This window comes from Lactuca virosa, chromosome 3 (assembly GCF_052849685.1).
Source record: "Lactuca virosa cultivar CGN04683 chromosome 3, Lactuca_virosa_CGN04683_v6, whole genome shotgun sequence".
Lineage (NCBI taxonomy): Eukaryota > Viridiplantae > Streptophyta > Magnoliopsida > Asterales > Asteraceae > Lactuca > Lactuca virosa.
Window position 1 is genome coordinate 117,480,796 of NC_136428.1, and position 21,141 is coordinate 117,501,936.

Here is a 21,141-nt window from a genome sequence, read left to right on the forward strand (position 1 = left end):
CAACTAGGGATCTAAACAAAGCGAATTATCAATAAATCATCATTCTTTAGCACCTTAACAAACATGTACAAAATAATTTTTTAAAGAAGCAAACTCTCACAAGAAAATCTATTCGTTTAGTTGCTCATTTTCATTTGCTTGTTTGGTTAAACTTTAAAAGAACCAACATTAAAATGAAACTGTTTTTTTAGTAGAATCGAAGCATACATACATACACACATACATACTTCCAAGGGACATGCCCTTGTAACGTTACACGTGCACGGGTGTTTCTTAAGATATATGAAAGAATCTGTTAGTAAAGGTCAATGTCACATAATGGCCACCAACAACATTCAGTTTGCTCTCTAAGTCACTAATATTTAGTTGTACTAAATAGGCCAATAAAGTTTTTTTTCTTTTTTTTTTTTTAGGTATCATTACATTATTGGAATGGATTTCAACCTTGTAAAGTGGTATCCAACACCTTATATGACATCCACCGTGACATCCAATATGATTGAATTTGCTCATTTATATTCATGTAGTTGTTTTATCCTAACTATGGCTTACTAAGACTTGATAATAGCAACCAATAGTGGAACTTTGACAGTGTATTGAAACATAAAAAAATGGCTTATCGAGTACAATTAGAAAATTAATGACTTAAAGTGCAAATTGAGAGTTATTGATGTTTATTTTGTGACAAACTATATTTGCATTATTGTATAAGCAATCTATCTTAGTTTTTATCCATTATAACAGCATACTTATACTCCTTTTAAGTTAATACTTTCGCACTGAGAACCACAAAATAACCCTCTTGTAGAAAAGGACAAAGACAATAATTTTATTTACTAAAAATTCTCACTTAAGCTATATCAAGTAATAACATGTCACTACATTTCCACATGCCCAAAATCAAATGTTGAAGTTACAAACGAAGAACTTTATGGAAATATGTTGTATTAACAATGCATGATTACTTCACCATATGCTATAATAACAAATACAACGAACTTTATTTGCCAAAGATTCATTCAACAATATAGAGCTATAAAACAGTAAAAATTGTGTGAAACTACAAAGATCTATCATCTCTTATCACCTAACCGAAGCCTAGCTTCAATCAACCTAGCAGTGAATTCTCCATCACTAATCTTGAGCATATCCCACAATGGTACACATAGCCCTTCCTCAACCAACAATCGATGCCTACGCATAATCTTACCCTCCAAGCTATATGAAAAATACTGTGGAAACCTCTTCAAATCGCTTAAATCCCCTTTCATTTCATTCAAAAAGTAGCTGACTTTGGGCTTAAAGTTGTTTTCGATGCTGAATGTTAATAACCTAGGTGATCTCAACACCATGTTAACCACTTCTTCATACGAAAACCCTAATCCAATCAAGAAATCCAATTTGGGCATCAGTGTGCCTTTTACGCTTGAAACCAACAGTAGTGTCGTTTGGGAGGTGATTTTATCAGGACCCACGAACCCTAATTCTCTTAGAAACAACAATGCGGGTTTCAATTGATCTTCTACACTGGATATCAGAAGTCTAGGGCACCGAAGTATCGATTTGTGAATCTCAAAATAAGGGAGACCCACGTCGTTTAATAGGAAATCGAATACGGGGTAAAGATCGGAGTGGGGATCACAGGAGAGAAGCTGAGGGTACATATCGAAGATACGCCCGAATTCCGAACGTTGGATTCCCATTGAAGAGAGACAATTCTCCACGGATTTTAGGGATTGGAGTGAGGTTGATCGGAAATTTGGGTTTTTTTGTAGGGCTTTTGTGGGGTTTACTTCTAGGGCTTTGAGATAGAGAATCTTTTCTCGGAAGAGCAGGCCGGAGTCGGTGGTGACCAACGGTGGTGGTGGTGGTGGTGGTGGTGCGGTGGTACTAAGAACTCCATTTTTAGGGTTTATTGAAGCTCTTCTTAGGACTTTGTGGTGGGTTTTGGCAAGGTTTTGAGGCGATTGAGGAGGTATTGAAGCTTGAGGAGGGACATGAATGAATCTAATTATCATCTGATAGTTGTTTGTGTGTTTTCTCGAAGGATGTGTTTCAGTGAAGAAAGAAAGGGTTGAGTTACATAAAATATCATTTTGGTGAAACATTGTGAAGTTATTTGAAGTTAAAGGGTCTTTCTGTAAATTCGTACATCATTTTTTTGCTGCAATATGAAGTGGTATGAAGTTGAAGGGTCTTTTTGTAACTTTCATAATCGGTTTTCTTTAGATGATGACATTTTAATAATCTATTTTTATGATAGAAAGTTTTAAAAAACAGCAAAATTGTTGAAAAATCTTCATTTAAAAAAAAAATAACCCAAAAAAAGGTATAAACATACGAATCAACATCATCATATTATCCCAAAACGTCTTAAAACTTATAACAATTCATTCAAAATACTCTATCAAATTGCAACAAGAATCAATCTCTAATCATCCACAACAAGATTTTCCATTTCACCCACAAGTTCATCATCTGAAGAACATCCTAACCCTAACTCCAACTCCCTCAAACAATTCATCAAACCATTACTCGCATGAACAAAAGCATCTGAATTCCCCTTAATCTTCTCCACTTCCACCTGCATTTCACCAACAAAGCTCATCATTTTCTCAGAAGCACCTCTAATGGCAGACACTTCTTGAGGGGGATAAAGACACGCTCCAATCTCATCCACCTGCAATCCCATACTTTTACAAATCACCAACAACTTCTCTAAAGAATCCACTGTTTGATCACTTTCATTTTCGGTTTGTGGGTTTTTGAGTAGACCCGTTATTGACCGAATAATTTCTTTGATTGTTGAAAGTGTTTCAGACACAACATTGATGGCTAATTCTGCAACTTTCATCTCTTCTGGTGACAAGTCACTCCCTAAATCTCCCTCAGATGAGTTGTCACTTTCGTGTGCATCATCATTATCGGGTTTTGAAACCTCATTGGAAGTGGGTTTTGAGACCTCATTGATAGTGGGTTTAAGCTCCTTCATCTCACGAAGAACATCTTTTACAGAAACTGCAATTTGAGTCATGGATCGGCCTATGGCTGTAATGTTTGTTCCAGGAGTCTTTTTAAGAGCAGAACACGCATCCCAAACAGTGCCTACAATCTGAGGAATAGAAAGTTTATGTGCTTTGCTGTTGTTTCCTGCATATTTGACACATATATTATCAATAGAGATGTATTGAATATGTGTGTTTGTGGAAGAAGGAATGGGAGATTACCATAGGAAGCAACGGATTCTTTTAGCAGCATAAAGCTGCAATCGATAACCTGTTTAACAGATGCATGGATGCAAGCTGAAAGGGTAGATCCTGCACCGATCTTACTTCCATGTGAAAGCAAAAGGAATCCTTGTAGCAAATTGGAATAAGACGCCATGGTTTCCTCGAGTGCTTTTGCATCAGGCCCTTCTCCAGTCCAAAGCATCCCGACTTCACAACACCACAACCGTTAAACAATTTATGTTCAATAAATGAAACCAAAAGTCGAAATCTCAAATCCAATTTTCAAAATTTGAGAGAAGAATGGAATCACCAGTAGTGGCCTGTTTATAGAGATGTTCGCCCAATTTGACAACGTCATCCCAGCTTCCTTTATCGAGCGAAGACGGCGGAGTTTGATTCAAAACCTAGAATCAGTTTCTGATGGTGATCAATATAAAAGGGATTTCTGAATCGAAGAGCTCTGATTTATTTAAAATTATTGGTGATGGTAGAAAGTAAATCGTACCTGGAAAGTTTCGTGGATGGTGTTGAGATGGTGGACTAATAACTGGTTCAGCCGTTCTTTGTCTTCTTTGCTCATCTTCTCTTCTCTTCTCTTCTCTTCAGCTCTCTATCGGCGTTCTTACGGGGGTTTTGGGATTTCAGGAAGAAGTCAACATACACCAAGAACCCTCACACATAGAATAGGTTATGATGGCTATCAATTTGTTTTGAAAATAGTTGATTATTAAATTATAAATGTTACAAAAATTCGTCTCAAAACACTTTTTTAATTAAAAAAAAATGATTTTTATATATAAAACAACCAAACATTTCAAAAATATTTAATTGAACTTGGTTTGGGCGATTTGATCAAGTAAAAGGGGAATCTATATATTTTACGTTGGATCTGTTGTAATGTTATTATATGGAAAATAGTTATATTTTTTTATTCGGTTTTATGGTTTTGCAAGATTGGTCACATAATTTTACAAGATATAGCATTTAGGGGTGCAAACGAGCCGAGCCCGAGCCTGACCATGCTAGGCTCGACTCGAACTCGTTTAAGTTATACGAGGCTCGAGCTCGAGCTCGGCTCGATTCGAGCTTTCTTATAGTAAGCTAGGCTCAAGCTCGTAAGGAATTACACAAGATCGGCTCGGGCTCGAGCTCGGCTCGTTTTTTGTCTATGGTGCCTAAACAAGCTTAAGCTCGGTTCAAGCTCGTTAAGAAGCTCGTTTACTAATACCCTAAATCCCTAATTCCTCAAATATTTTTTATTTTAATATATAATAATAATAATAATAATAATAATAAATTATATTATATATAGGCTCGCGAGCCTAATCGAGCTTAATGACATAGGCTCGAGCTCGAGCTCGTTTAATAAACGAGTTTAATAGTAAGCTCGAGCTCGGCTCGGGTTCATTTAAAATCGGTTTCAAGTCGAGATTTTAACGAGTCGATCCCGAGTAGCTCACGAGTAACTTTGCTCGTTTGCACCCCTAATAACATTAAAACATTCTAAAAAATAAAAATAAAAATCAACTATAATTATTAAATGATATGTAAAATAACGTTCTGTTTTTGGATTCCAGTTCCATTAGGTTATTTTTCAAGATTGATTACAACAAAAATCAAACAAAACATAAATATTCACTTTCTTATAAGTTATAATACAAAAACCAAACCATGTATTATATTTCCTTCAAAAACACGGTGTTGAGTTTCTTCGTTTTTAGTTTGATTTATCTTTTTTATTAGTAATATATAGGGCAGACAATCTTAATCCGAACCCAAGCTAATAATTAGTAGGTTGTGTTGATATTTTCAACTGGTTTGGTTGAATAAGTCAACCCGTCTAGTGTATTTAATTAAATGAGTTGAATTAGGGTTAAAATTTTCAACATGTTTACAACCCTTCAATACATTAAAAATTTTTAAATTAGTGTTTAGGAGGGCTTCTCAAATTAGCTTATTAGCTTATTAGTTGTTCAAAAAACTAATAAGTTCAAAAAAATACTTGGGTTGTTCAAAAATGTTTTTTCAAACAACTTTTTTGATTGACAAAAAAAAAATTAAAAAGCTACAAAATCCTAACTTTTTTATAACTTTTTAGCTTTTTCCTATCATTTTTATCTCTAAAAAGCTAAGTCAAACACTTTTTAAAATCAAATTATTGACTTTTTAGCTTTTCCCACCACAAAAACTAACCCAAAAACGTTTTAAAAACTTCTTTTAAAAAAAACCATAAGCCAATAAACATTTTTTTTTACCAAAAGCACTTTTGAGATGAAAAAACACTCCTAAACACACCCTAAATATTTTTTAATTTTAGTTTATATAGTATTATTATTTAATTGACTACTATATCTTGATTATTTTTTATTTATCAGAAAACGAAAAAATATTGGTTAGTAATCGTTATTGGAAGTTGAGTTGGTGAAATTGAAAGTTGAATTGCGTATAATTTATAAATTAAACATTTATAATATTTTATGGTTATAAATATTTGATTTGTGTTTGTGTGATAAATTTATAGACTTATGATTCCATTATTTTCAATCTTTCCGTTCCAAAATTATTGTCAACATTTGACTTTTGAAGTCTTTCCATGTCAACTCTAACCACAAATAATTTTATTTGTGTTATATAATTTTTGATGAAGCTTATAACAATGAAAATATATTTAAAAAACAATCTATTCACATATCTTGCATAAAAAATTATATAGCAAAAATTAATTTATTTAAGGTCAAAGTTAAACAAAAGAGAGTTAAAAAGTCAAACATAGACAATAATTTTGGGCGGAAAGAATAGAATTTTATTTTGATTTTTAGGGTTTGAAAATACGAATGAATCAACCCAGGTTCAACCTGGTTATTAAACAGGTTGGGTTGCGGTAACAATAAAATCGATCAACCGGTTGATCTATTTTTTACTTAAATAGGTTATAGATTGAATAGAGATTTTCAACCCAACTCATTGTCATTCCTAGACTCCTAGTAAATATATAACAAAAACAAGATTATAACCCGTGGGCACCACGGGTTAGAAATTAAAATTTATTTTTTAATTAAATTGTAAGTTATTTATTTAAAATTGATAATTGATAATAAAATCTTTACAAATTAAAGTGTATATGTTTTGCAGTAATATGATAATAACATAATTATTGGTTGAAATTACGAACCTTTAGTGGTTTGAATATGAAATTGGTATTTTGTATTTGTAGATATGCAAAAAAGTTATAATTTTATAAAATGAAATATAATTTTAACTAAAACAAATACTGAAATTTATATAAATAATAAAATTATACACACTTTTTTACAAATTTCTAAAAACTTCTTTATACACAACATTTGATGTTTTATTTGTTAGTCTACCATCTTTATTTAAAATAAACAATTTTAATCCATGTCTACTTTGAACCCTGGATAAAGCAACATACAATTGACCATGTGTAAAAACAAGATTCTTGAGAAACAAACCAACCTTCGATAAAGACTGTCCTTGCGGTAACAATAAAACCGATGAACTGGTTGATTTTATTTTTTACTTAAATAGGTTATAGATTGAATAGAGATTTTCAACCCAACCCATTGCCATTCTTAGACTCCTAGTAAATCTCCCTTTTTAATAAAAACCTCCCCTACATGCCACATGACCATCTTTTATACCAGCTTTCTGCCATGTGGCATTCTCTCCATCGATTCTGTCTATTTTCTCCCGCCCAATTCATCAATCGATATCAAATTTGTAATCAAATCGGTATGCCTAAACTTCAGCCGTCGAATTTGGTACAATTTTGGTTTTCATATAATTATCTTCAATCTTTTCTTCTTTACCATCCATAAATCACGCCTCTATCTCCCCAAATTTCGTCTTCTATCGTGTGGAAACCAAATAACCAGTGATATCGATTCAAAGTTTAAAATAACGAAATCCCCTAGGGTTTAATCTTACTGCACTTCCTCCTCAGCAATATGCTCGGTTTCTTCTGCCATGACTTCTCAATCCAAAGTTGATCAACAGAAGCTCAAAGGAAACAAAATCGGAAGGAGTAAACATCAGGTAATTTTCGTCAAACGTTTGTATCATATTTGGTTTTGTACGATTAGCCATTTTTGTGAAAGTGTTGGAGTCTATTTTGGTTTCATATTTCAGTTTCATACAAACAAAAAACATTCCCTTCTTTATCGTTGTTCTAGATTGGAGGCCAACATTGTCTATTACACTGGTGGGAAGAAGCTACAGTCGATTTGTTATCTTCCAATTCTAATATGTTCAATTTTTCAGTTTCATTTTTTTCCTCGGTCGTGCAGGTTTTATTCCTAAGAGGCATTTTCAAGTTCTTAGAATTCGGGTAAATAAAGAAATAGGTTGTAATTAATATCTAATCTGATATATATATATATATATTGATTTGAGATTTTAAAGAGGGTTACTACATTGCAAAAACAAGTGGAATTGCGTTTGTCATTTCTTGCATCTAACCATATTCTAGTCTAATACAATAAACAACAATGTACTTTTCTAGATTTTTTTATTAAGTGACGGTTGTTTTGGAACTTTTCTTATGGTTATTGGGATATTGATGAAATAGTCAAATGACAACATTTTAGTATATTTTTATTGGGAAATAAAAGCATACTTTCATTAGGAAGTTTTCCTTATATGTTCTTAATGGCATTTTTATCTTAATTGTTGTTGTTAGGTGGGTAAGATGGAGATGAGCCAAATTATGTATCATTGAATAGATTTTCCGTCTGTTACCTATTTCTGCTCCTGCCTCACCTACAAAGATAGGTTTCAGAGTCACAGATCATACCATGGTGAACACGAAGAGGTAAACCTCACATTCTATCCTCTCTCACTTGATTGATTTCATGATTCATTTTTCAGCTCTGTATTTCGTTAACATTTTAGGTAAACCTTGAATCTTTTCATGTTTATTTACACAAATTTTAAGTTTTTACAGGTTGCCTAAAATCACGGTTCTGGTGGCTTCTTCTAAACGACAATCGAGGTATTTTTTTCCCCAAAATCATAGTCTAAAAGGGTTTTCCGCTTTGATCTAACTCAAATGTTTTCATAATTCTACTGTATCCCATTAAAATCAATACAAAATATGTTTCGGGTTTATTGAATGTGATTAGATTTCGATTTTTGAACATAGAGACTGTTGCGATGGAAATAAAGGAACGACTATGGGTGGTTTAGCAAGAGGATGCATTCTTCGTCAACGTAAAGCTCCCTATATGTGTAAGTAGACATAAAAAAGTCCATTTTATTTCATTGTATGAAAATGAAAATCATTGAGTCTGACATATTCAATGACAATCCATATTATAGAAAAATGTAGAAAGAATAGTTAGGAACCTTGAATTTAGAACGATTGTCTTGACTAATATCAGCAAATGCAAAGTATAATGTTCACAGGGGAGTAGTTTAGACCTTATGTAAAACTGATTGTGAACAAATTGTATCGAAATTCCCATTGTCCAACATTATGTTTTGGATCCCCAAGCATCTAACATTCCCAATGAAAGGCTTACTTCATAAACATACTTCTTTGGTAGATGTATGGCTCAATAGTGTCCTAATCTTCCATATTATGTGAGGTATTTAAGATATTTATGATTGTTGCAACATGCAAGTAATTTTGTGTCTACTTTTTTCTTGATATCACATACTAATTTTCTGTCGTGTATTTAATTTGCTGCCACGTTTTGGCAGATATAAGTCTTAACACAAGATGAAGTTAACCTCAAAATTTCCTAAAAAAACTAAGCGAATAGACCTTGCTGTTAGAGCCACTCGATGATGAGGGTCTTCACAATAATTTGTAATTTTTTCTCGCACACATAGTGATATTTTTTTTATATATGTTTCAGTTGACTGAGTACACTGTTGAGTGCAAAATATTGGAAGAAAGTTTACAGAAAAATGATATGCAAATTTTGGAGTTAGTATAGCCGAACAGAAAAAAACAATGTCATGCAGATGATGGGCTTCAGTATCGTCACTATGGCGGTTTTGTTTCACATAAGGTCTGTCTATTTTCTCCCGACTCAAATATTGTTGTCACTATTTTGGGATGTTAGCCGTTGATGCCTTTTTCCTGTTATTGTGTAATATTAGACATGTTACTCTGATGTTATAGTTCTATTATTTGTTTGTAGCTTTGTAATATTGCTTTGGTGTAATATTAGACATGTTTTCATTTTCTTGCTTTTGTACTTTGTACTCTTTCCATTTTTTTGATGTTGGAAAACTCTAGATGATCGTTACAATGTTATTATGTTTATGTCATAGAATTACTCTTCTAAAGAAAAGCCCTTGCAAATTTATCTAATACTGAAATCGAGATTAATTGTAATATAAAATCCAAATTAATGATGTCACTATCAATTCTATGTCGAGGTATTTTACAAATTTGTAGGGATTTCATAATTTTTTTCATAATGTAGAGCCATTTGTTTTACTAACTAAACTTAGCAAAAAACCTAAAACTACTAACATTTATATATGACATGTAAATAGAAATTTTTTTGAAACTATAAGAGTATACGGAGCGGGCAACGCCACCGGGCGTTATGCTTATGTGGCAGGCCCTTAACGGCGCCATGGCGGCAGGAACACCGCCCCAGCTAGCCGTTATCGGGTGTTATGCCACCGGCCGTGATGGTGATAACGGGACGAAACGCGTGTTATTCCTCTGCTTTTTTCCTGATTTGCTTCTTCTCAACGCCGTTTGATATAAAAAACACCATTTCCTTTTGATATTTATAGATATGTTATGGACAAAATAAGATGATGTGACACCCATAACGTGGGTATGGGCGTTACCCATACCCACCGGCCTAATATTGAAAAATACCTTGAAAAGCTATCAAATTGATTGAAACTATATCAAATACCGAGATGATTTATGGTCAGTTTCGTGATGATTTATGGTCTCCTTACAGACGATTTTAAACATGGAAAAATTTATTATAAAATTTAAGAGTAGTTTTTTTAATCAATATTAATTATTTTTATATATTTACTATACAATTTAGTCATTTTTTTGACATCCGAATGGATAAATTAAAAATCACTACAAAAGGCTAGAAAAAACCAATATGAAGCATCAAATAAATGAGTTGTTTAGCCGGTCGGTCCAAATTACTCTTAACACATGATCAACTTATTTAATTTTCTACTTATTGCACAACATAATCATATTAGTTTAAAATATTGATGTACAATTACGTTTAATTTATCAAACTTTGTATAAAAATAAATGTTTGCAAACATATGATTAAATATTAGTATTTGTTGTAGTATATGTGTTATTTTACTTTGTCAACGTAGAATCTACAGTTTATAACCTAGTATATATCAAAAACGTAGAATCTACAGTTTATAACCTACTATATATCAAAAACTTGTTGCTTCCTTTTTTCAACCCAAAAGGCATACGAGCCCGATCCAAAACCCCAAGCTCTTGTATACGCGGGATGCCAAAATTTTGTCCCGCCAAAATTCTAAATCTCTTTATAGTTACTCATCAATTCTTCTTCCCGTGAATCTGTTTCATTTTCTGTGTGAGTAATCCTGATTTGTTATTTATTTCGCCTTACAGTTTTCTATAATTTTGTAAAATTAGGTCACAATAAACACAGAGATCTGGGTTTTTTAACCTTCATCCTGAAGAGATAATCATGAGCGCTGTGAATCTAACAAATGTTAGTGTATTAAACAATCCAGCGCCCTTCCTTAGTCCTTTCCAGTTCGAAATCTCCTATGAGTGCTTGCTTTCTCTCAAAGACGGTAACTTCATATCCATCTAAGCTACTTCTGTTTACATATTCCTTTGTTACCGTTCTTTTATCTCGAATCGAATCGAGGAATTGTATGTGTTTCGATGAGTTTCATGTAGTTTTTGGATTCCGTTTCATGAATTTCTGTTATTTGAACTTATTGATTTGAGTAGAGATCAATAGAACAACTATTAGCTCGAGTTTCAAATCATGATTTCTGTTTCGATACCTGATTTTTGGTTTAATTTTATTTTCACAGATTTGGAATGGAAACTTACTTATGTGGGATCTGCTGAAGACGAAACCTATGATCAAGTTCTCGAAAGCGTCCTGGTTGGGCCAATTAATGTTGGGAACTATCGCTTTGTCTTTGAGGTAACCCTAAAATTTCATACTTTTTTGTTCTGAAATCATCAAACTAAATCAAATCCATTTTTAGGCAGACCCTCCAGATGCATTAAAAATCCGTGAAGAGGATATAATCGGTGTTACAGTTCTGCTATTGACATGTTCATATCTAGGACAAGAATTTGTTCGAGTAGGATACTATGTAAACAATGATTATGAAGATGAACATTTGAAAGAAGAACCTCCGCAAAAAGTATTGATTGATAAAGTTCAAAGAAATATTTTGGCTGATAAGCCTAGAGTCACAAAGTTTCCCATCAATTTTCACCCTGAAAATGAAAACATTGAGCAATCTGAACAGCAGCCTAATCATTCACCTGAAATTGAGAATGAACATGAAGAACATCAACAGACTGTTGCTTCACCTCAATGTGAAGAGTTGAATCCTATTAATTCTGAAATGAAAAGTGTTGATGGAGAAGAAACAGGAACAGATTTGTTACAGGATCATCAGCCTGCTGTGGTGTCTGCTTGAAAAGTTTTCTCATTTTCTTTAATTGAATTTTTTTTAAGTTTATGTTTTTTCAAGAACAAAAGATGTCATGCTTATTATGGTGATATTATATTTAGATATCTTATATTTTAATATCTTTCTTTGTCATTTGATAGTTTGGTGCTTTGTGGTGTTTGTGAAGTTTCCATAGGTGTATTTTCTTTATCAGTAGCATAGATAAAGTTGATTAGCCTATAATAGTGGCATATCTTTGAAAAAGTTGTGTAGACATGTATTTTTAAAAATTATAAGTAACACCTTATCTATTTATTATACTTCCAAAAATAGAACACAAAAAGTAAAAGGATATTGAATTTTGGAAACAAACTTTGCTTCAACAAAATCATTTTAGTATGTTTACCTTATATCTTATGTTGAACTTGAATATATCAAATCGGTTTTTCAAAATTTACACCTTTGGTCTAGATTTTAATTTTGTTACAAATTTTGTTTGAACTTTAAGTTTTTTCATGAATTCGTCCCAAATTTATTTTTCTACACCTTTTAAAGATTTTTTTAGAACTTTTTACAACATTTTTTTTTAAAAAAAATCATAAATTTGTTATACAACATTTTAAAAAACGTTTCATAGACTTTTTTTTATAACTTTTTAATACCTTTAAATAACATTTAAAAATAATTTCGTTAAAAATAAGTTGTATGAAAGTATAAAAAAGTTTATAAAAATTTAAAATAAGTTTAAATGAAAGTATAAAAAATATTACATCAAAAAGAAGTCTCAAAATCAAATATCATATCTTTTTCCCTAAACTTTTCATAGAAAGGTATGTTAAAATTGTCACAATAAAAACAAGGCCATTTGTTGGCAATTTGAAGATATTTTAAAAAGTTTTTTTTTTATTTTTATTTTTTTATTATTTTTTTTATGAATAACTACCTGTGTTTGACAAAATTGCAAACCACAGTCTGCTAAAAGTGAAGACATAAACTCAGAATAATAAACAATATGAATGATTTTTGTAATATTTCAACAACCAACCAATGCAACCAATAATTTCTTGTAAAGCCGAAACCCAAAATTAAACATTAAAAACCCCAAAGGGAATAACATTAGCAACAAATATTGAGAATGACACTTCCAAATTAAACCATCTAATCGCTTAATTCTTCTTCTTCTAATAAAACCTCCAAAAAAATATGATTTTTTGCTATCTACGAAGCTGATTCCTTTGCAATCCTCTCAGCCTTAGCAATAACCTCATCAATTCCTCCAACCATACAAAACAACTCTTCTGATAAATCATCATATTTCCCATCCAACACTCCATGATAAAAAAAAAGTAAATAATCACTAATAAATTGAGTCAATAAAAGTGTAAAGATTGAGTCAAACTTACCTGAAAACTATACGACGACCGGTTTTTGTATATTCTTATGTCCGCGGTGAAGGGTAACCGTTTTTGGCGCAATATGTGTTGGAGTAAAGCACGTTGGTCGAAAGTTTCTTTGTTTTAGTTAACAATAGTCCTGCTCTTTAGGAAGCCTTATCCATTCTTCCGTTGCTTTCTTTTAGAAATCTATGTTTCTTTGTTTTAGTTGTGCAAATTTGAGTAATGTTTATTATCATCTTAACTTTTAATCACGTCTATTTAAATTGCCATAGTTACAGTTACTTGGGTTACTTATTCTATTGCAAGTATTTTTCCATGAAATCGGTATTGAGTATTGCAATCATATTATACTGGGCTAAATACATTGGGTTATACAAAATAATAATACATTTGAGAACTAGTTGCAAAAAAAACAAGAAACCATATATGGAAGTGTGCAAATGTGTAACAAAGTAGTATATCATTTGTTCTTATAATCAACATGCTATGTACCATTAACAAATAACAAATAATACATTCTACAAAAAAAAAAAAAAACACATAACAAAACAATATCATCATACATCTAAATACATTCTTTCTCATTCCCAATCACTTCCCAATCAACTTAACAGTCCATGCACCACCAAAGTAAAGCCCCAAAAGGGGTCCCGCCAAAAGCATTTGAGTCAAAGGATCCGTTGATGGAGTCACAATTGCAGCTGCAATCACAGCTCCAACTACAACATATCTCCATACTGATAACATTTGATTACCAGTCACCAATCCAACTTGCCCTAACAGAAGTTGTATAACTGGAACCTATATATAATTCATAAAAGTCAAAACTACCATGTTTGACTTTATAAGTCAAAGTAATTGTAAAACAGAGAAAAGGGTGGGTTTGGTAATGGTTTTACCTGGAAAGATAATCCTGTGCTGAACATGAGTACTAATATGAACTCGAAGTATTGGTCAATTGACCATAATGATTCAACAACTCCTTCTGCATAATTAACAAAGAAGTTTAAAGCTGCTGGAGTGAGAACGATGTAGGAGAAGACGATCCCTGTGTAGAAAAGAATCGAGGATCCAAGAACAATTGGGGCGAGAAATTTTCTTTCGGATCTTGTTAATCCAGGTAGAACAAAAGCTATGATTTCGTAAAGAATCACTGGGCTTCCAAGAAGAAGACCACAATACCCTGATACCTGTATACAAAAAGACAAAATTAGCCTCGAAAAATGGAGCGTGAAATGGTAATGAAATACCCAATGGTTATATAATATGACCTTTATGGTTGTAAAGAAGAATTCTCCAGGAGCTAATTGAAGGAATCGAACACCTTGAGTTCTAACTGGAGCTTCGAGAATCATGATGAGATCTTTTGAGTATACAAAGCATCCTAAAATAGCAGCCCCCACTGCTAAAACTGACACAAAGATTCTCTCTCGAAGCTCTTCAAGATGATCAAAAATGGTCATTTCTTTGTCTTCAGGGAGGAGTTCTTTATCAGGGTATAGAAAATTGTAAAGGGCACTTTCGGTATTTGGATCATTGTTTGCGAGTTCATCTTCTTTGATGTCATCAGCCACCTCTATATGTAAAAAAAAACCATGAATATAACAACAGAAGAACTATTAATGAAACATTAAACTTGCTGAATAGCTTACTAATTAACAAAACAGATTCATAATTCATGCAAAAAAACATGCAATCTACTAATTCAGTAGTTTCAATAGATTAGGTCAATCGACCAATACTTTGAGTTCATAAATCTACATAACTTAGAATCTTAGATGGTAAAAATGGACCCTTTTACAATAATTATTAATTAACTGTAATATTGCAATTGCATCCCTAATGCAATCCTTAAAACTATGTTTGGAATATATTAAACCTCATAAATAACAAAATTCAAGAAAACATCATTCAAGTAACAAATGAGTCTGTCATCAAATCATGATAAGATAAGATTGTTCCATACCTTACAAATCAACTAAAACTAAATAACAAAGTTATTAGTAGTCCACCTCAAGATTCATGTACGAAAAGTTACCAAAGGGATTTCTCAAATATGTTTGAATATGAAGAAAAAAAAACCCATAAACTTGATTGGGTAGATGTTCAAATTAATCAATCAAGAAGACCGAGAATTCAAGTTTGGTTTATCGAACTTACCTACTGTTCCCGTACCCCCGATTCCAAGCCTTTTCTGCATCTCCCGCACATCTTCAATGGCAAAGCAAACAACTTTGCTGTTCTTTCTATGTCTTTTACTTGAGATACTCAAAGGGGTTTTTCTTTGACTGATTTGCAAAGAAGTTGAAGGATTTGTTCTAGAGTTCACACAGCTGAAGCAGTTGTTTGTGTTGAGATGAAGATTGAAGATGAGGGCATTTGTGCTTCCCATTTTTCTTGACGTTTTTGGGTGGAATTTCGATTTTTATTTTTCTGGGGTTTTACTGAAATTTGGGTTCGTATAATTGTTGGGAACGATTCTGATGTGATGACTGGTCCTAAATTATACACCTTTGGACTTTGGTGACCGTCTAACCGATATTTTTAACGGGTGCATATTAGCAAAACAGGTCTGGCGTTCTAATCGTGCGCTTGATCAAAAAGTGTTGATAGACCATTTTATCTTTGTCCCCCTTGTATTTTGAAAGTATGGACTACTCACTACCTCCAAGTTTCCATTATTTCTCAAATTAAGGGTCAGTTTGATAAACAGAAAATGTATGGTTGCGGCTAGTTTTTTTTTCTTTTGTTTTTTATTGACAAAAATGCAAATTTGGTCCCTGTGGTTTGTCAAAAAATATGGATGGAGTCCAAAATTTTTTCAGTTTGCACCACTGGTCCAAAATCGAAAACATTTTGTGGTTTTGGTCCTTGGAAAAGTTAAAATGACTACTTTGCCATTTTAATTTCTATTTTGCATTTTTTCTATTTAGTATAATTCTTTTTTAATTTAAAAAAAAAAATCCAACCCCACATACGGTAGTACGGTACCCCCTCTCTCTCTCTATCACTATCACACACACACATACACACAGGTCATAGCCCCACCTTCCACCATTGTTTTTTAGATTTATTGGGTTGAAGAACATATGCATCTTCATCTTCGTCCAAATACACTAAAAACAAGCACACACATACACTAAATCATCTTAATCTTCATCCATTTCGTTTGCATCTTTAATCCAGATCCATTGAAAAACTAACAAAAATATACTAAATCGACATCTTCTATTGGGTGCTTTTTTTTTCCCTTAAATACAAACCATATTCTCAATCAAACCATCACCTCTGCTTGACTAGAAATCAAAACATATGAAAATCAATCTTGGTTTTGTTTCAAAATCAAAGTTCATTGGATCTAATCCATAAATATAAATACCGTGAAATATGGAATTAATAAAGAAAAGGAAACATCCTATCCAAACACAACAAGACCCATTAAAAATTTTGTAAATCCACCAATACCTATCAGCAATCTAGTGACCATCGCAAGCACCAACCCGGAGTAGACACAATGTAAACTCGAGATGAAAGGCTAGTAGAGGACGGGGATATTGTTGGTGTGTGGTTGGTTGATGGGTTTTCTGATTGGAAGTCCGATAATAAGAACCCAATAAGTAATTAGGTTGATTCATATCTTCCGATGACATCTGAAATGGATACGAAATCAAGAACATTGAATATGGATTCGTCCTATTCGCCACCAATACTAGATTGAACTCACTGCTCTGATGCTTCTTTGGTGTTGCATGTGTTTGAGGACGAGACCGTCGAAGATAATGGTGGAGATATTGACATCAGTGCTAAGGAGAAAAGTGATGGGTGCTTGATGATGATGATGGTGATGGCAGAGAAGGAAGAAGGAGGTGATTCCGGTGGAAAATTGGGTTTCTTCTTCTACATGTGGGGAGATGGAACTAATTTTGAAATTAGGAAGGGAAGATGGAACTGAAATATTGAAACCTGATTGGATTCAACCTTTGAAAATGGAGCTAGAGTTTAATTTTGATATCATACTCTAAGATATATGTATGGAATGTTTAGTTTGCAGGTGAATGTGAGGAAGAAGAAGATGGAAGAGAAAGTCAAAGAGAGAGAAAGAGAATTAGAGAGAAAGTCAAAGATAGTGAGAGGGATTAGAGGGGTAGTTGGGGTTTTGATATTTTTTTTTTATTTTTGAATTATAATAATAGTAAAAAAAACATTAAAAAAGTGTAAAAATAAAATTAAAAGGGCAAAATAGTCATTTTAACTTTATCAGGACCAAAACCACAAAATGTTTCTGATTTTGGACCATCCATACAAGTCGAAAAGATTTTGGACCTTATCCACATTTTTTTGCTAACCACAGGGACCAAATTTGCAGTTTAGTCTTTTTTATTTTATGTTTTATTTGAACGGCAATCAAGACATTAGCGTTAAAACAAGAAAAACAAGGACATAGGCAAGGAGCTTAAGTCGATACAAAAAGAGTTTAAATTAGGCGACAAAAACCAAACCGACCAATAAATCGAATGAAGTTTAGATCTATTTTTAATCCAATTAAAAGTAGAAATGTTAATGTTGTCTGCAAGGAGCAAAATGTGTTGCGAGCTTTCAAGATTGTCCAAAGAGTTGAAAACACATTTAATTAAAAAAAAATTATTTTTCCTTTTCAGTTTTCAGAAAAATGAAATAAGTTTCCATTATAAAATTAGAAAACGTGTTTGAATGTTTATTTCTCTATTGATTTTCATTTTTAGAAAACGATGGTGATTGTAAGGTGGGTGGTGGTGGATATGGCGGTGGAAGTAGCGGTTACGGTGGTGGCGGTAGCGGTCACGGTGGTAACAGGGTGGTGGTGGTGGTGGTGGTAGTTGTTGTTGTGATAGTGAGTCGGTGATTACGATAGTGGTAGTGGGTGTTTGTGTTTGTGAGAGTGAATGTGAGGTAGGAGGGGTGGCTTTGGTTGGGATGGGAGTGGGGGTGTTGGGGCTTGGGAATGGGTGGATGGGTGGGGTGGCACAAAGGTTGGTGTGTATTTATATTTTAGGAATTTTTTGGAATTAGAAAAATGCGGAGAACAATTATTATCGGTTTCTTAAAAATTTCTACGGGTGCGTTTAGTTGCGGAAAAATGGATCGTTTTTCGGAAAATTTTTCCAAGAAAAATGAGAATTTTGAAAACGTTTTTAGTTCGTCTATTTTTCTAAAATTTTCATGCCGTTTTCTAAAATTACAAAGAAGTTAGAAAGTTTTGGAAAATCAATAATTATTGTTTTTCACATTTTTCTAATTCCAAAATTTTTCTAAAATATAAACACACACTCACTCCCACCTCTACATACTTCCACCTTAACATCCCTAACCCACCACACCCCTACCTACCCATACGGCCACACCCACCCACTCTCAAGCCCACCCCCACAAACACACACACACACACCTACCCCCCCACACACAACCACAAACACACACCCACAAACCCACAAACACCCACCCTACCCCTACAAACACACGCACACACACCCATAAACAGACACCCACCCCACCCACACCCACACCCCCACACACATACCCCAACACCCACTTACCCCAACACCCACTTACCCCTACACCCCCACAAACACACACACACACACCCACCCACCCACACAAAAACACACACCCACACCCACCCCCACCCCCATAAACACACACACGCATCCACACACACACACTCCCACCCAACACCACTACCACAATCTCCGACCTACCATCACCACCACCACTACCCATCACCAACATCACCACCGCCACCGCAATCACCACCACCGCCGCGGCTACCACCACTACATGTCATCACCACCACCACCGTCACCATCATCGACACCACAACTGCCCCCCGCCGCTGCCCCCACCCCCACCCCCATAAACACACACACGCATCTACACACACATACAAACACACACACATCCACACACACTCCCACCCAACACCACTACCACAGTCTCCGACCTACCATCACCACCACCACTACCCATCACCAACATCACCACCGCTACCACCGCTGCCTGTCATCACCACCACCGCCACCACCACCACCGTTACCATCATCGACACCACAACTGCCCCCGCCGCTGCCCCTACCCCAACCCTACCACCGCTACCGTTTTCTAAAAATGGAAACCGATAGAAATACACACATCTAAACGCGTTTTCTAATTTTCTAAAACTGAAAATGAAAAATGAATAAGTTTTAACTAAACGCGTTTTCTAAATTTTCGAATGAAAACTGAAAACGAAAAACGAAAACTGAAAAAGGGAAAACGAAAACAGTAAATGAAAACTGTTTTTCCGTAACTAAACACAACCTAAGTTCTTGGTTATTTTGGAAAACGGTAAATTTTATTTTTTTTTCCCGTGAAAATTTTAAATATATTATTGAACTGAACGCGTTTCAAAATTCTCATTTTCCTTTTTAGAATTTTTTCTAAAAAACAACTTATTTTTCTAAAACTAAACGCATCTTATAATTTTTTAATTATTTAGAGGTTTTTGATTCATTAGAGCTTTGATCAAATTAAATGTTGACTGATTCAAAGGTGACATATATATAAATGATTTTATTAAAAGATTATCCAAACAACCTTATGAATTTTGTACACTCTTCTAATAAAAACAAATTACACTATTTTTATATGCGGAAAAAGATGTAATAAAAACTGGTATATTTATATTATTAACAAGGAAAGATACCAATCAAATTATCGAACTATTAAGAAAGTTTTAACTAGACATCTCACTAAAAACGTCCATGAAGGCATATGATTGTGTTGTATTGGAAGAAGTTTGTATATGCCTTGTTAAACTTCAAAATATCGTATTTGTCAATCACTTGAGTTGTGGTGACTTTATAAGACATGTGGAAGACATGGTGGATAACATATTGATACATGTTCAAATCGTGACACTACTCAGCTCTTGTGGTCATAGATGTTCGTCTGCAGTGACTCTACGGCATGAAACATAGCCTCATGTTTGCAGCGGTGGATTAGTTGGCGCGCGAAAGACCCGGAACCCTCGTTAAAGAGGTTCCCTTTCCAAAAAAAATATCGTATTTGTCCACTTGAAAATCTAAATATCAAATTTACTCTTGTTAACACTTAAAATATCATATTTGCCTAAAATTAGTTTTTATAGTCTTTTAATCGGTTCTTATATTTTATAATCATTTTAATTTATGAAAAATATAATTGACGAAAATACCCTTCAATACTAAAACCAATATTGCCATAAACTGAATGTACCGAATTACCCCCAACTATCCTAACCCTTCTTCTATCACTTACATATAGTAGTTTCACTGACTCATTACCAGGTAGGTAAAAGTTCTTCTCAAAGGGTACCAAGTTGCCAAAATCCTGTTTTGGTAAAGCTATACTATCCAAATCCCCTTTAGAGCCACTATATCATCCTTTTCTACCACCACCACGACCACCATCATGAATCAACATACAACAATCAAACAATTGAATTGTAATCCAACAAGTATAAAAGAAATTAGATAGTTTTAAGTTTCTATGACCAATGTTTCCCCTTTTATATATATATATATATATATATATATATATATATATATATATATATATATATAATCCAATGTTGCATATGCTAAAAAATATGCTTATCTTTTACTTTCTTCCAAAAGTACCCCTCTTTTACACCCCGTTCCCGAGTTCAACTAAACGAGAGAAAAGAAAGGAAATGAGAAGAAAGTAAAAGAAATTGGTGTTCCTGAGTTTTATTAAAGGAAGGAAGTGGAGAGAAATGGAAGGATCACTTTCCCTCCTAACTTTCCTTCGGATTTGGAAGGATTTGGAAAGAAAGAACAAAATAATTAATTTCC

The 21,141-nt window shown here is 33.6% G+C and overlaps 4 protein-coding genes across 4 annotated transcripts; 1 reads left to right on the forward strand and 3 right to left on the reverse strand.

Annotated features, from left to right (window-relative positions):
* Positions 1-907: 907 nt before the first annotated feature.
* Positions 908-2,084, reverse strand: EMB93 (Mitochondrial transcription termination factor family protein). The gene has a single exon (XM_079085435.1). The coding sequence runs from the start codon at positions 2,016-2,018 to the stop codon at positions 1,074-1,076; it is 945 nt and encodes a 314-aa protein (XP_078941561.1). The 5' UTR covers positions 2,019-2,084; the 3' UTR covers positions 908-1,073.
* A 248-nt stretch (positions 2,085-2,332) lies between these two features.
* LOC145166455 (uncharacterized) lies at positions 2,333-3,937 on the reverse strand. Its single transcript, XM_079085436.1, has 4 exons — positions 3,736-3,937; positions 3,541-3,634; positions 3,228-3,437; positions 2,333-3,150 (listed from the first exon to the last, which is right to left on the reverse strand). The coding sequence occupies exons 1-4, from the start codon at positions 3,808-3,810 to the stop codon at positions 2,432-2,434; spliced, it is 1,098 nt and encodes a 365-aa protein (XP_078941562.1). The 5' UTR covers positions 3,811-3,937; the 3' UTR covers positions 2,333-2,431.
* Positions 3,938-10,664: 6,727 nt separating this feature from the next.
* LOC145166456 (putative histone chaperone ASF1A) lies at positions 10,665-12,029 on the forward strand. The gene is made up of 4 exons (XM_079085437.1): positions 10,665-10,759; positions 10,867-11,030; positions 11,280-11,395; positions 11,460-12,029. Exons 2-4 carry the CDS (start codon positions 10,922-10,924, stop codon positions 11,901-11,903), a joined length of 669 nt encoding a protein of 222 aa, XP_078941563.1. The 5' UTR covers positions 10,665-10,759; positions 10,867-10,921; the 3' UTR covers positions 11,904-12,029.
* Positions 12,030-13,718: 1,689 nt separating this feature from the next.
* On the reverse strand, positions 13,719-15,765 carry LOC145166457 (sec-independent protein translocase protein TATC, chloroplastic-like). The gene is made up of 4 exons (XM_079085438.1): positions 15,434-15,765; positions 14,545-14,849; positions 14,173-14,463; positions 13,719-14,074 (listed from the first exon to the last, which is right to left on the reverse strand). The coding sequence occupies exons 1-4, from the start codon at positions 15,663-15,665 to the stop codon at positions 13,865-13,867; spliced, it is 1,038 nt and encodes a 345-aa protein (XP_078941564.1). The 5' UTR covers positions 15,666-15,765; the 3' UTR covers positions 13,719-13,864.
* Positions 15,766-21,141: the final 5,376 nt, after the last annotated feature.